The sequence below is a fragment of the Tympanuchus pallidicinctus genome, unplaced genomic scaffold (assembly GCF_026119805.1).
Source record: "Tympanuchus pallidicinctus isolate F22 unplaced genomic scaffold, pur_lepc_1.0 scaffold19, whole genome shotgun sequence".
In the NCBI taxonomy this organism is placed as follows: Eukaryota; Metazoa; Chordata; class Aves; order Galliformes; family Phasianidae; genus Tympanuchus; species Tympanuchus pallidicinctus.
The window spans coordinates 6,421,609-6,435,743 of NW_026294710.1; the positions used below are offsets into that span (position 1 = coordinate 6,421,609).

Below are 14,135 nucleotides of genomic sequence, written 5' to 3' on the forward strand. Positions count from 1 at the left end.
CAGCAGGGGTTATGTGTGACAGAGCCAGCTCAGAACAGCACCTCCTTGCTATACTCTGCAGGAAGCCCCAGCAGTCTCCCTCCTTAGGTGCCAATCTAACTGGAAGGGATGTCAGAGGAAAAGAGGGAGAGGAGGAGAGCAGAGTTCCTCTGTGGAGACTGCGCAGCGAGAGCTAAGGACATACATAACTTTTCTTTCACCCATGACTTCTGCAAGCATAGGAGAATGGGATCATCCCTGTGAAGGGAGCAAACTCACTCCTTTCTCCAATAGGATGAACAGCTGATACTTTCTCCTCCTGCAGTCAGGGTAAGGGCACCAGCTCTGGTCCTCTTCCATTTCCTGTGGTGGAGCTGTGGCCAGTAACAATCTTTCCTCTGCATCTGTGGCAAGGCTCTGAAGGCAAAACATCTCCAATTCCCAGCGCAACTTTCATAAGGTCTCTTCTACTTTCAAAGATATGTTTCACATAAAATACAAAACACCACTGCAGTGTGCAGGTTAGAGCAGTAGGGGAAAATTGAGGGATCATCACAAAATCTGATCACTCTACCACCTCTCCCATTATAGGCTATCTGCCTTTATTAAAAACAACCAGAGTGTCCTATGCTAGGATATATAATCTCACAAGGTGTAGCTGCAATGGAAATTCTCATGCAGAAGTACCAATACTACAGACTGACAAAGCTTGGTAGTTTGTTAGGCAACTGGATGGAACTACTCAGCAGCCTTCCATTCCTAATTCTTTTTTGCCTCTTTCCTCACATTTCTTCGCTAGACAGATTGCTCTTTACAACAAGCAATCACAGAAAAACTTTGCAAATGCTTCTGAAAAACAAGAACATACTGAATTCCCTTGTTTCTTAAGCAGTTCTAAGAAAGACAAATCATGGCAGTGTATGTGTACAACTTCCATAGGCAAAACTCCATTGTAAACCTTTAGAACACAGCTCTAACACATGGAAATGTAAGATCTACAGTCAATTGGCAATAGTCCTCTGAAGGAAACACAAGATATTCCACACTATATTGTGAACTTGATAATACTTATACAAAGTTTTCCTGAGTAATCGATATTGGCACGTGAAAATAAAGCAAACCTCAGCAGGACACATAAAATTAATGCACTTCCAATGTAATTCCAGCCAGTAGAGCATACATCAGCACAGACATGGAATTCTTGGCTGTCTTGTTTGACATAAGCAAAGCAGAAATTATGTGTTGTTGCAGGTGCTTTGCAAACAAACATGATGCCCAGCTGATTGTTAACAGACAAACTTTTTTTTCAAAGGCAAATGAGCGAAAGAAGATCATCAAACTGACTAATAAAAAACCCAGGTGGAAGTAGTTACCACTATCCCTGGGATGGAGCAGTCAGCAGCTATCACATTATGTTTGGATGGCACTGGAAACACACTGCTCTTACTGGGGCCAGGAGCAGCCTTCAGCAGGCGCATGCAGCATTTCTGATGCTGGCAGCCACTTCCAGCTGAGCCAGGCACTGTGCAGCTCAGCATGGGCAGCTCCATTTGGCTCATACATTTCAAGGAATTACTTCATGTGCATCTCATCCTGAAAGCTAGAGAACACCTGCAATTTATGCTCTCTGGGAAAACTGCTCAGTTTCTAGCCCCTGAAAGTCAAATCCTAAAGTTAGGTGATCGATAACAGTGTTAGTCAAATCGATTTTTTTATTTTCCAAATGTAGGAATCTTTGTATTTTCTATCTTGTATGTCTAAAGAGACATAAGGTCTCTTTTATTTTCGAAGATAAGTTTCATATGAAATGCAAAACATTCTTGGAAGTCAAACAGCCCTTGCAGTGTGCAGGTTAGAGCAGCAGGGGAAATTACAAGTTTTTAAAAAATCTGATCTGAAAGGCATCTACACTTTGTAATAAAATGTATTCACTTGATCTAGAAAATAATTGAACAAATTCAACAAATGTGCTCTTAATAACAGAAAGACATAAAAGTAATCTAAATTTTTTTTTGTCTTGGAGACTTCAGTGAAATATCTCGGGGTTTGTTTTTTGTTTCTTTGTTTCTTTTTTTAGAGGTTTTTTTTTTTCCCCTCTCTGTTCAGTTGCCATTCTGAAAAGCTTTTGTGCAAATCACGCATTGGAAGTCCACCTCTCCTAGCTGCAAGCTGTTTTCAGGAGACAGAAGTACTGGTAGCTGCCAGACAAAGCAAAAAAAAAAAAAAAAAAAAAAAAAGCATGTAGATACACAGAGGCTGGGCTGTTCAACTGTTCCTGGATTTGATCAAAAACTGCCTCTCAGTAGTGACGCAACACTGTTTTCTAGCATAATATGAATAAACCTGTGCATAAACTTTTGACTCAGAACAATGCCATGCTGGTTCCCTGATCCATCAGATCTTGGAAGATGAACAGGGTAAGATGTGGTCAGCTCTTGACAGGAAGTCTTCCAAAGAGGAACTTAAAAGCTGCTACTAGTTGGTGACTGAGTAGATGGCTCTCTTGACTCTGTATAACCCACGTCTAGTAATGCTGCAGATAGCACTTCCTCTCAAGTTACAAATATACAACTAAACTCAGAAAGAAATATCAGAAAATACAGACTTCAACAGTTTGTCACTTGGTTGCTTTCTGCTAGGAGAAAGAAAAACAAAAAAAAGGAGAAAGATGGAAATCTTTCAGATACTACTGGAAGGATTCCTACCAGGTGTAGTCCTACACCAAAGGGCACTGGAGATTACTATACAGACTTGCTCCACAGGATAGACTCAAAATCAGATTAAGAGCCTGCCCATTTGTCTTCCCTATCTCTCTGATGGCAGTGGGACAGACACTCACACATACACACACACACACACACACAGTGAAGCAAACAAACAAAAAAAAAACACTCAGTATTCTCCAGTGCAGAATGTCCTTATCACCCTTCAAACACTGTATGTTCACCTGCTGTCACAAATATGCTTGGAATGTATGCACAGTCCAAGTGCATGCTGAATTAAGGACAGTGAATGGTCTTTTTGAGAATGATCCCAGTGCAGTTCAGATCTCTGATAATGCAGTTTGGTTTTTTCCTTTTAGGTATATGAATTATTTACGTAGTTACCTAGGCCAAACACCACCTTATCGTATGTATTCCATAGTGATTCTGACCACATAGAATGTTATATATCTTCAGTACTAAATAGCTGTGTGTTATTGCTGTGTACTGCAAACCAGCCATCCTTTATCAGGCCAGATACATCAGGTTTTCAAGGTTTCCTTGGTTTCTTTGTCCTATGAATGACTATACCTGTAAAAACTCAATGAATTAATAAAGCAAATGTTGGACAATAGTGTGCTCACAATCAACATCAAGATCAAACTCCCAGCACACTAACTACATAACGAGTTACCCACTGAAGGGTGCTATGCAGTCAGCAGTACTGCTATGTGGTTGCCAAAAGGAGACATAAACCTTTTCATCACTATACATGTTGACAACATACTACACTGGATTGTACCATTTTTGGTTAAAGAACCTAGAATTACTGTCGGACATAAAAGGAAATTAAAAAAACAAACAAAAAAAACCTTCACTGCAGAACCTCAGCTGGATGTAATCATTAATGTTATGCAACTGCTTTCTCCTGAAAAAGAGGGTGGATTCTGCAAGAGCTAAGTTGAGTTGTTTGTAAATGGTAAAATCCTACTCTGATCCCTCACTAATAACCTTTAACACAGCACGGGCCTCAAGCACTGAAAGAGGATGTGGAGGGCTTCACTGTAGGGCCAATTCTTTTTAATGTAAAGACGTACAAAAATATTTTACTCGAGCAATCAACAGAAACTCAGAGTGAAGAGCACAGGTTGCTCTGCTTTACACAATGCTTCAGTTTCACGTCCTTACTTGGTTGCAGTGCTGCTTGCACAGACTTTTACACTGCAGGATTCTTCTTTCTGCTCTTGATAGATCTGAGATCTCTGGCAAGTCATTTCACTATCTCTACCCATCATCCGCTGTGTCCCCTCAGCTTCTATCAACTCATAACAGCAGTGACTGTTTCGCTTGCAGTATCTGTCTCTGTGAGATCTGATTTCTGTCCTGTTACACTAATACCATTAATGCTTTCAGTGATAAAAGTTTTGTTAAGGATAAATCACTTAAATTTCCAATTGCATTGAAAAAATAGAATTGGCATTATATTGGTAAATCATACATATTTAGACAAATCCTTTCTGAAAAGTTAGACAGACTTAAAACCCACAAAAACAGAGCACACATGATGTAATAATCACTACCACTGCAAGAACCAGCAATATCCTTAGAGTTTTCAAGAGCAATATCTAGTAACCTATATCAGGAAGCCTGAGACACAAGCAAGTTTTATGTAGTCCCAACTTTTCTCCCCGCACTGAAATTCACTGAGGTTGGCTGGGACACATGGTTAAGTCTCTGGTGCAGACATCTGAATAAGCTCTCTTTGTACAAGATTTTTAGAATCTGGAAGCTATTCAGATGGTTTAATAACAAGTATAATATTAGTGTCTAGAGAGATATATGTGAAGACTTCTGTTTTAATGTCTGAGCTGCAAATCACTTTACCAGTCTCCTCAACACACACACACAAAGGGTGGAATTCCGCAGCTCACTGAAGCCAGTTCCTACAGCTACTGATGAGAAACTTGCTTATTCCTTGCTAGTAATCTAGCTAATATTGACCCAGCAGATCCCAACTGGATCTTCTGTGTTTCCTAAGAGAACAAACACCTTCTGCTTCTCCAACTTTTACATTCAGAAACATTAATTTTATTACTCTTCAAACAAATACGCCAATATCAATCACTATTGAGGCAAAGCAGCTATTACACTTCTTCAAGTCGGATTAACTGTACACAAAACCTCTGCGCTATTTCACACATATTTACAGGAGACATTTTTAAATTTTATGGATTCATCTGTTCTGAAGAGTACTTTAGTACGTAAGTACCATAAGCATAACATAAAAACTCAGTATAAGTATGAAACCAGAAGACCTTTTAATTGGTATTTTAATTACTGAATTTTAATTTTAATTAACAAAACCCAAAATCCTGATTTTACTTTCTTTTTCCTAACAAAACCTCCAGCACTGTAGTGCATTCTTTTCCTGAAGTCTTTTATGCTGTTTTCACTGGAAAATGACCAAACAGAATGAGTGTTGAAAAAGCACTTCTTATTGGCTTATCAGAAATTCCAGTAATTCTTCTAGAAGTTTATGGGAAGGGAAATGTTCCTGCACAAGTAAATGGAGCAGATAAAAAGAAGAACTAAATTGTTCAGGAAATATATTCCCTATCTGCAATACAGCTAGGGTTTTTCAAACAGCCTTCTCTACCAGAGGCTGTAACAGAAAGACTGAGACAACAGACGTGCTACCAGTAGCAGAAGCCTCACATTAGTTTTAAAATGTGTATTTTCTCTTAATTCTATTACTTGATTCTATCTAATTTAGAGTTTCTATCACTAAGACTGAAACACTGACAAATAGAACTACAGATCCTATGTTAACATGACACGGAATGTGTCCAATAACTACTGCTAAGAAAGTCATTATGGCTAACTATACATTTAATATAAAAACTTACATTGTCATAGAAACAAGAGACTCCCAACTTGAAACTGTCATGCTAGAAGGCAGTTCTCACCAAAAGGTTTCAGACTTTTTAGAAACAACAAGTCATATAACAAACCCACACTGAAAGAAAAATCAGAAATACCAGTAAAACAATCATTGTCAACATAATAAACAGCATCCCACCTAATTCTGTCAGCTGCACCGTTCTAATCCTGGCAGAACTGATTTTTAAGGCAAGTTTTGCAGCACAATGAGTAGTTCTGCTCTATATTTTGGAGATAATTACACTTAACCTAACCAAAGCACACGATAAACTGAAGAGGTATTCATCTCCTGCCCCAATCTACTGCAAGAATTAAACAGCTGCTGCCTTTCCCATTCTGCAAGGATCGCACTCAAATGGCAGGAGCCTACAGGCATCCAACTGCAACAGGCCTCTGCAGTACTCTGAAGCATAAAAAATTGCTCTGATAGAAACAGAATGCAGAATTAAAATAGTGAGTCTAATCCTTGTTTGTACTAATGCACCATTTTGGAAGCATGAGAGATTTACGTAACATTTGTTTATGCTGATTAAGCACAAAGGACTTAGAAAGTAAGAGAAACTGATTCAGCCATTTCATTTATTGCTAGTTAAGGAACTATCCATGTGAAAGTAAAACATAGAAAATATTTGATGCATTTTGTCTCTATTTACAATAAAGTAAACAAACAAACAAGAGCTTATACGGCAAAAAGATCTCCTGAAATGGGACCTAGACTTACTTTTCCAACGATAGGTTGGCTCTGATCATCTTTTGAGGTCCACTCCAGCCTTGGCTGTTCTATGATTCTATGACTGCTACACACATATATATTAAAGTTATCTTGAGAATTCCTTTCAAACGTGTTTTTCTTTGCAGTTTCTCAAGGCAAACCATTGCACCCCACTTCAGTGAGAACTTGAGAAGTAAACACAGACATATTAAGAATAATTTATGATTTCAGGTACAGAAGAAAGAATAATAACTGTTCATTGGAATGAGTCAACTGCAGACATTTTAAAGGGCCAGCTTTAGCCTAACTTAAGATTTCAACATATTTTGAGGAACAAAGGCAGACCAAGGAAATACAGTCCCAGCACTGATTTTCCAGTAGTGGAGAATTTCCCCAGGCTGTAAAGTCTCTCCTGAATAAGACAGAAAATGTGGCTGCTAAAAACAGTAATAATTTTGTTAAATAACCTCTTGACTTTTTTTCCTGAGACTTTTTCTCTCACCTTTTACCTCATCCATCTTGTAACTTGTCTTATTTCCCTCTTTATTGAGGTCACGTGTTGTGGAACTAATCCAAGACCTCCAGCAGAAACATCTGAAGTTGACAGGTGAAATGAAACAGCATTACTCAGATATTATAAGTAATAATATATATAAATGAGAAGACAACTGAAGAGTCATGATGACCACAGCATACCTCTTGATGAATCTGCATGCATCCAAGCAATCTGCATTTATTGACTGAGAATGCAGAAGTAATGCATTTGTGATTTAGACATTGTAAAAAGGGTAAATATGTGGCAGATATATACATGCAACAGCCTTCTGTCAACTAAGCATTCAGTAAGGAGTCCATATTATGGATAAAAAGTATGAATAAATGCAACCTTAGACTAGCAATTTAAAAGCATTAAAACAGTAAGAAAAATCTGTGTTAGAGATTATCAATTACTAACGAAAAATTCTGTTCACTTCAGAAATGTTAGATTGAGTTCTTTTTTGTTAAAGCCCTTCACACTCTTCCTTTTCTTTTGCTGCTCTCTGCCATTTCACTTTTCACTGTGGTAGCCTCAATTTAAACTGGGAAAGTAACACAAATGGCCAGAGAGAAAGAACTCCCTCTTTTTACTGGTAAATTTCCATGAGGTTGAAAGAAAGCTAACTTGAAACAAATAAGGCGAGCAGAAGAAATGCTATTAACAATAGAGTCATTTTGTGCATTCCAGAGATCAGAAGATGACTCGGGCTCACAGCCCTGGCTATTTCAGAAAATTCAGTTAAGGCCAGCATTGCAATGACATTCAGCAATGAAAATGAGAGATAGCCATTTTGGTACTGAAATCAATACCTTCAAACTCTGCACAACAGACTGCACCTGCTTAAGTAGGCATCTACTCAATCATATTTTAAAGTTCATGATGACTTTATTTTCTACTGCAATATAGTGTATAATACTGTGCATCGACTGGACACCAGAAGGAAGAAGTTAATTTTAAATACATTACATAGATGCATCGAAACATACATGAAGAACTGCCTAAATCACTGCAGAAATCCATAATAATCATTATAATCATTCCCAAAAACATTACCACACAATGTCTTACCCACTCTCAACCTACAACATAGATGTTGCATGCTGATATATTTATAAACATGTGTTAGATACATAGAAGAAAAAAAACTTCTTTCCAGAATGTTAGTACAGTCAAGGCATACCATTCTGTCCTCAGACCCTAACCTTCAAAAATCCCTTTGTTTATATAGCTATGAGGAACAGAAGAACAAGAAACATCTGCTCCCACAACTAGTGCAGCATTCTACCTCCATCATCCTTCCTAAATCACAGTTACGACCACGTCCTCATATAAATCCCTTTGGAAGGAGCACTTTTTCCATGTACACACTTCCATATATAAAAAACATAGATGAACAATTTATCAACTTTTTCATGTCACGAAAGTAGCTGCTCATCTGCAAGGAACAAGGAAAAGATCGTAAGTGCTGAAAGCAGAAGCTCAGAATCCATATCTTTCATCAAATGTTGAATTAATGCAGGTGAATTGAAAGCATGTATGAAGTAAGGCAGACACAATTTTACCTACTCACACTGATACTTTTGTCAAGAGTATCAACAGACAGGTGTGAGTATGAGATGAACTTATCAGTTACTCAATAAAACTAATCAAGGTACTCTAATTCTTTCATTTCTTCAAGGAAATGATGCCATAACAAAGTCATGCCCCTGTCCTTTAATGGCACATATGTAATTCTCAAAGAAGAAAAAAGACAGATGAATGTAATTCTATTACCAGTGGACACAGAGTTCCTGACATGAAACATCACTATCTTTTGGGAGGAGCTGAAGAGTAAATCACTGGATACATGAGTCACAAGCCAGTTAGGTCTTTAAAAATAGATGGGCAAACGTAAGAATGGCATGAAGTAATGGTAAAAGAAGAACATAATTTGATTTCTAGGGTAAGTTAAACCTGAAGAATCAAAAAGTAGGAAAAAGGAGTAGATCTGAAGTACTTGTTTTCTTTTTCTTCTTTTTCTTTTTTTTTTTCTCCAAAGAGTATCACCGTTTCTACCAGAAACGCAAGCATGCAGTTTTTCTTTGGGTTTGTTCTCTGCATGAGACCTGTGATTTTTATTTGGGAAAATCATGCAGCTTACTATTTGTTTGGATTAGGGAGGGAAGTTGTATACAATGTTCACACCTTAGAAGACAGCATTTATTGACACACAGGAAGAAGGAAAAAAAAAAAAAAAAGATAATCTGCATGCATATCATACCTTAATAAATGGAGAAGAAAATTACTGGTGAAATTAAATGACCAAATAAGCATCTTAAAAATATAACAGTATGTACAGAAGTATGTATGAAGAGATCTGAAGGAACTTACTAATATTTTAACCAGCTGACATGCTATTTACACACCCAGGGTATCATTATGGAAAAAAAAAGAAACTATGACTGTACTTCTCTGAAAGGCATGTCAGAGACTTAAAGAAAAGAAAATAACAGTTAACTGTAAAGTTGGTTTTAATTACAAAATTCAGGGACAAACTAATTAAAAAGTAAATATTTGTTAATAAAGGCAAGTCCTTTATTGCACTGTGTACTAAATCCTTTTTGCATAAGGAGCTACAGTTGATGCTTGAAGTTGGATGATCTAGAGACAAATAAGACACAATAGAAAGTGTCAACATAAAGTATCAGTGCTACTGAATCCACTAATTCCATGTGGCAACACAACTACCTAGTTACTTATAGAAGTAAATTAAACTGTTTAATTAGATCACCTGGCTACTCATTATGTTTAAAGCACTGTCCTTGGAGAAGAGGTGTCACGCAACAGTGACAAGACAAAATCTGCTGCATGACTCCCGAGTTCTGAAATCCATGTTTTCAGCCCCTTTGTTGTGATTCTGCTAAGTCTATAATTCTCTACAAAGAATAAAGAACCTGGTTTATTACAGTTGAATCGGCAGTTCCTGAAACCTTTCAAACTAAAAACAAAGCTGAGTTGCAGTCTGTGCACATCACGTACCCACACTGCCTACTGATGGGAACTACTGGAGAAAGATCCTATGGATCTGAGACAGCAGTGTAAAACAGAGAGTGGAACTGGAGACAGCGCTGCTCCTAATAGGATTCTTAGTGTGATTACTTATCCAAATTAGGATGCCTTTCCTTAACACATTACTTTTACAACCAAGCATCTGTGCATCTGTGGGAAGAAAGCACTTAATCTAAAATGTTCCACATGTGAAATCAACCACAATTGAAAATAAGTATTTCTTTCAGATAGCATAAGGATCTTTTCTTCACCAAAGCAGAAATTCAAAACACATAAAACTTGCAAATATACCTGGCTAATTTGATTGCGGTACAACATTCTGACACAGGAAGACTATATCCTAAAAAAGACATAGGCCTTTATAGAGGAAATCCTGTCTCCTTTATATGATGTCTAGAGCAGTTTTGTCATTGACTTCATCAAAGCCAAGATTTCATCCAATGTGTTTTAAGGGAATCTCTGATTTAGCCAATAGTAGCACAATCAGTAGTTTGTAACGAATAAATAAAACAATAAAAAGGAAACAGTCTCCAAGAAATGTTTCTCCATGAACTCTCACAATTAGCTTTGAATTATAACAATAATGGTTCCAAAGTGTTTCCTCCCAGTGCAAAGCCAGGCAACGGTTTCCTGTGTTAAACTGTTTTTATTGGGTGTCATACTTACAAGAGTACTATGGAGGATTTCATCACGGAACTGCTAATTAGTTTCTCGAGATGTTTACTCCTTCTCACAATACACAGCAATTCCTACTTCACAAGTTTATTTTTTCTAAGTTAACACTTTTAGCTCCCATTAAGCAGTAACATTCCACTGGACTCATTTTAGAAGTATTTCACCCCTCAAAGATGCAAGCAAAGATGAAGCACTGCATTATTTCAGGTGTATAATCAAACACAGCATAATAAAGAATTATGGAAGTACCTTTCTTTCCTGTACTTCCTACACTAAATTAATATCTGTAAACTGAATTAGCCAGACCTTGCTTTCATCTACAGGTGAAATTTCAGTCAAAACTTTCAAATAAGTCTCCTAAGCATCCCATTATAAATAGTAGCACTCTACCTTCACAGTTTATCTCTGTGACTTCATACTCAGCCAGCTCTGTAGAAGCAGCTCCAGTCATGTCACATAGTGCATTCAAGGTCATACTATTTTAATTTGCAGAGGTATCATTGATAAATTATGTGGAAACAATGATAATAGAGTCATTAACCTTGTTCCAGCACACTAAAGATGTTTTATAACTAAAACTAGAATAAAGTTATAAAAACATAAAGATTCGACAGCCCAGCTTTTTCTCTCCTACACACTGCCGCAAAGTACTGTTGGGGATTTTATCCTGGTGAGTAACGTGGCTCTCTGCCGGCTGTGCTTTTAACCAAGAGTGCAGTGACTAGACTGAATTACACTGAAGGAGGAATCAGGTGATTAAATGCACAAAACATTGACCTTTTTTTAAATATAAGAAGTTGGATCCAGAAGGCCTCTCCCTTTGGCAAAGTAAAGGATGCTGGAGCACAGGAAAGATCATTCAAACTAAGAAGTGTCAGTCCAAAGATCTATGCAGAGTTGTCATTTCCAAACATGCAGTCATCTGGCTAGTACTGGAGGAACTCACATCAAAAGTGCAGTGTGTTACCATGCTGAAGTATATATATACTACTATATTATACATACATATAACCTAGGTGGGATTTAGAATACATTCTCCAAGTCTCATTCAGGAAACCTGCAGTAATCCACAGACTAAAAGCCTGACTAATGTCCCTAATTCACATATGACAGACATCTGTATTAAGGGTACACATATTAGTGAATCACTTGGGATTGCTTTGACTTGAAGTGAAATATTTGAAGAATAGTGAGGAGGTGGGACAGACTGACTGATGTATTATACCATCGTAACCTGAAGTTGGCATCAGTGAAGATTAGTATCTACAGCATTTCTGCAAAGAAGAACGTAAATTGTTTAGCAGACAATATACCCTTGTCTTCTTGACATTTCCATTGCTGCTTCTTTTAATCCGGATGCTGCAAGATCTCTCACACTAAAATTGATGAAGAGAAGCAACAGAGATGACCAGAGATGATACCACACTCCAATACAGAATTCATTACGCTCCTCTCCACTTATCACGTGAACTATTATCTCTTTGCATCCTCTGACTATCAACATAGGATCCACAACGTACTTCACTACTTACCCAAAAGGACCAACAGGAAAACCATAGAGCATGTCTTTATTAAGGTATTTGACCTTATGTGGGCAAGTGGATATATATCTTAAAGCGCATTCTGAAGGCCTGAAAGTCAAACTTCCTATGAATTTTCCCATGTTCAGGTGAAGTAATAACTGGCATATGTTTCAAGCATTCAAAAGTGTCACAAATGCCACTTCAAACAACACACTTTCCATCAAAATGAGGAAGTTAAACCGCAAAATTATGACACAGCAACATGCCTTTACGTCCTCCAAGCAAAGACTACTGGCTGTCGCTATGGAGCACGCACACCTCCGATGAATGAGATCAAACCCCTTCCCATTACAGAAACCCCCAAGTTTGGGACGAGCTCGGTGCAGGGCTGAGTCGCGCGCTCGGAAGATGCGCACAGAGCCGCACTGAGCCGCCGCAGCGCGCCCGTCCGAGGGCACGCGGTTTCCCAGCGGAGCTCCAGCGCTGCGCTGCGCGGGGCTGCGCCAGCAGCAGCTTCACTGCACGTGCTCACTCGCAGCTACCCCAAGTCGGCTGAGTTGGAAGACGCAGAAATAAACACGAAAACAGCATCTGCTGCACCTACTGACTTTCCTGGAAATGTATGGGAGCTATTCAAGCACTCAAAAATAAATAAGCGCAAACTGGAGAGGCAGAAGAGTTCTTTCCAGAAAGTTTCTCCCCGCCTCTCCCTCCCACTTCTCCCCAGGATCAGGCGACCGTTCCCACGAGGCTCCAGGTGAACCACTTCTCCGCCAGCGGCACGCTCAGGCCGCCGCCCCGCCGCCCGCTCCCCGGTCCCGGCCAGCCGCCCCACAGCGCAGCGCGGCCCCGCTCCACTCCGCGCCCGCTCCTCCGGCCCCGCGGCAGCGCCCGCAGCCTCGGAGCGGCGCCCAGCCCGGCCCGGCCCCGCGGCGCGGCCCCCCCCGTCCCCTCGCAGCGGCATGGCGAAGCGCTGTCACTGACGCACATTTAATTCGCCCGGCTGCGGGCACAGCGGAGCGCCGCTCTCCTCCCCCAGCCGCCGCCGGCGGGTGGGGGAAAGTCAAACTGCCGCAACAAAGTTGCTCCCCCCCCGGCCGCCGCACCCCGTTCCCCCCAGCCCGGCTCGGCCCCCCGGCCGCCACCTTACCTTGCTTGACGCACTTGAGGCGGATCGGGTCCTTGCAGTGCTTGATCACGGCCAGCACATCCCTGATGGTGAGCCCGGCCACGGGGGTCTCGTTCACCTCCAGCAGCAGCTCCTCCGGCACCAACTTGCTGCCGCCCTCATAGGCCACCTTGCCGGGCTTCACCTCGCCCAGGTACGGGAACTGCCCGTTCTCGGCGCCCCCTTTCAGCTCGAAGCCCAGCTGCCCCTCCGGGTTCCGCACGATCACGATCTCGTGGACTCGGCTCGTCCAGTGGCTTTTCTTCTTCAAGCCCTTGGACATTGCCGTGGGGATGCTCTGCCCGACTCCCGCTCTGCTTGCCGCTCTCTCCTCCCTCTCTCTGCCCCCCTCCCCCGGGGCTCCTCTGGGGCACGCTCGGGGCAGGCTCGGGGCTGCGGCCGGCGAGGGGAGCGGGCGCCGCGGCCCCGCGGGGCGACGGAGCGGGGACGGGGAGAGCCTCTCTGCCCAGTCCGAGCGGCCGCCGGCGCTTTAGCTGATATCCATGGCAGCCGCGGCAGCCGGGACCCTGCGTGTGGATGTACTAGTTGTAGAGAAACTGGCAGCGGGGAGGGAGGGAGAGAAAGAGGGAGGGGAAAAGGGAGGGAACGGCCGCGGGGAGGAGGAGCGTGGCGGCGGCGGCGGAGTCGGGCGGGCGCTGCCTCGGCGTTCCCTCCTCGCCTGACCCGGTAGTGAAGGCCGAGAGAGAGGCTGCCTGGCACAGCCGGCAGAAGGCGGAGAGCGGCCGGGCGAGGGGAGGGCAGGCGGCTCGGTGCTCCCGGCCCGGCGGCTCCGTTGCCCCGCGAGGCGGCACCGGCCGACAGGGGGAGCCCGGGGATGAGGTGTCGGAGG

At 41.4% G+C, this 14,135-nt stretch overlaps 1 protein-coding gene across 6 annotated transcripts in view; it reads right to left on the minus strand.

Annotated features, from left to right (window-relative positions):
* MAGI2 (membrane associated guanylate kinase, WW and PDZ domain containing 2) overlaps nucleotides 1-13,929 on the minus strand; it is a 699,053-nt gene extending 685,124 nt beyond the window's left edge. For all 6 annotated transcript variants that reach the window (XM_052680840.1, XM_052680841.1, XM_052680839.1 and 3 more), the window contains exon 1: nucleotides 13,268-13,929. In XM_052680840.1, the coding sequence (XP_052536800.1) occupies nucleotides 13,268-13,568 (301 nt within the window). In that variant the 5' untranslated portion in view covers nucleotides 13,569-13,929. The remainder of the gene's footprint in view (nucleotides 1-13,267) is intronic.
* Between the last annotated feature and the right edge of the window lie 206 nt (nucleotides 13,930-14,135).